Source organism: Leishmania donovani, chromosome 16 (assembly GCF_000227135.1).
Source record: "Leishmania donovani BPK282A1 complete genome, chromosome 16".
Lineage (NCBI taxonomy): Eukaryota > Euglenozoa > Kinetoplastea > Trypanosomatida > Trypanosomatidae > Leishmania > Leishmania donovani.
Window position 1 is genome coordinate 212,970 of NC_018243.1, and position 1,274 is coordinate 214,243.

A 1,274-nucleotide genomic window follows, 5' to 3' on the forward strand; every position below is an offset into this window, starting at 1 on the left:
AGGGAGGATGCAGAGCGCGGTGAGCTGTGGGTGAGTGTTAAGGCGGCGCGGGAGTGCGTGCGCGTGTGGTTGGGCCAGAGGCAGGTGAGAGCAGAGGAGGGGAAGCGGAGGGTGGGGAGACAACAAAGTACAGGGCAGCGACGCGTGGGGGAAGGGGGCCGCGCCACATCAGCAACGGGCGCAGACGCGCGCGGCACCACAGCACACCGCCAGGCGCATAGGTGTGTCGGTCTGCGTGTGCACCGCGCAGGACAAACGCCATGCAGACACGCACACAGTCACACGCGAAGCGGCGACGCACAACGCCGGCAGCGAGCCCCGGTGCACACGCGGACAGCTCGATCAGTGATGCTCGTGTTTTGCTTGGCGGGCTCTCGAGGTTCAACGACCCTCTCACTCTCTCCTTCTTGCTCTTCTTCGACGTGATGGTGCGCTTCGCGCGGGCGGTCTCCTTGGTGCGGGACATGGTGGTGCGGTGGGAGTGGTTGGGGGTTGGATGGCGGTGAGGGAGGATGCAGAGCGCGGTGAGCTGTGGGTGAGTGTTAAGGCGGCGCGGGAGTGCGTGCGCGTGTGGTTGGGCCAGAGGCAGGTGAGAGCAGAGGAGGGGAAGCGGAGGGTGGGGAGACAACAAAGTACAGGGCAGCGACGCGTGGGGGAAGGGGGCCGCGCCACATCAGCAACGGGCGCAGACGCGCGCGGCACCACAGCACACCGCCAGGCGCATAGGTGTGTCGGTCTGCGTGTGCACCGCGCAGGACAAACGCCATGCAGACACGCACACAGTCACACGCGAAGCGGCGACGCACAACGCCGGCAGCGAGCCCCGGTGCACACGCGGACAGCTCGATCAGTGATGCTCGTGTTTTGCTTGGCGGGCTCTCGAGGTTCAACGACCCTCTCACTCTCTCGGCTGCTGCCGGAAGGGCAGCGTGCACGACTTGGGGAAGGCGAAAACAAAGGAAACAAAAACATGGTATCTATGAGGGGGGAGGAAGAGCAGGCCCGCCCCCTAGTGGCGCTCACCGCGCAGGCGCAGCGCCAGCTGGATGTCCTTCGGCTGGATCGTCACGCGCTTCGCGTGGATGCAGGCGAGGTTCGTGTCCGCCATCAGCGACACAATGTACGCCTCCGTCGCCTCCTGCAGCGCCATGATGGCGCTGCTCTGGAAGCGCAGGCCCTCCTTCTGCGCGCTCGACACCTCGCGCACCAGGCGCTGGAACGGCGCGCACTGGATCAGCAGGCTCGTACTCTTCTGGAACTTGCGGATCTCGCGG

The 1,274-nt window shown here is 65.9% G+C and overlaps 1 protein-coding gene across 1 annotated transcript; it reads right to left on the minus strand.

The window, feature by feature from the left end:
• Positions 1-2: 2 nt before the first annotated feature.
• Positions 3-206, minus strand: LDBPK_160600 (histone H3, putative; the record flags this gene model as incomplete). The annotated part of the gene is made up of 1 exon (XM_003859699.1): positions 3-206. A coding segment is annotated over one exon (204 nt), but the record flags the coding sequence as incomplete, so codon positions are not given.
• Positions 207-1,274: the final 1,068 nt, after the last annotated feature.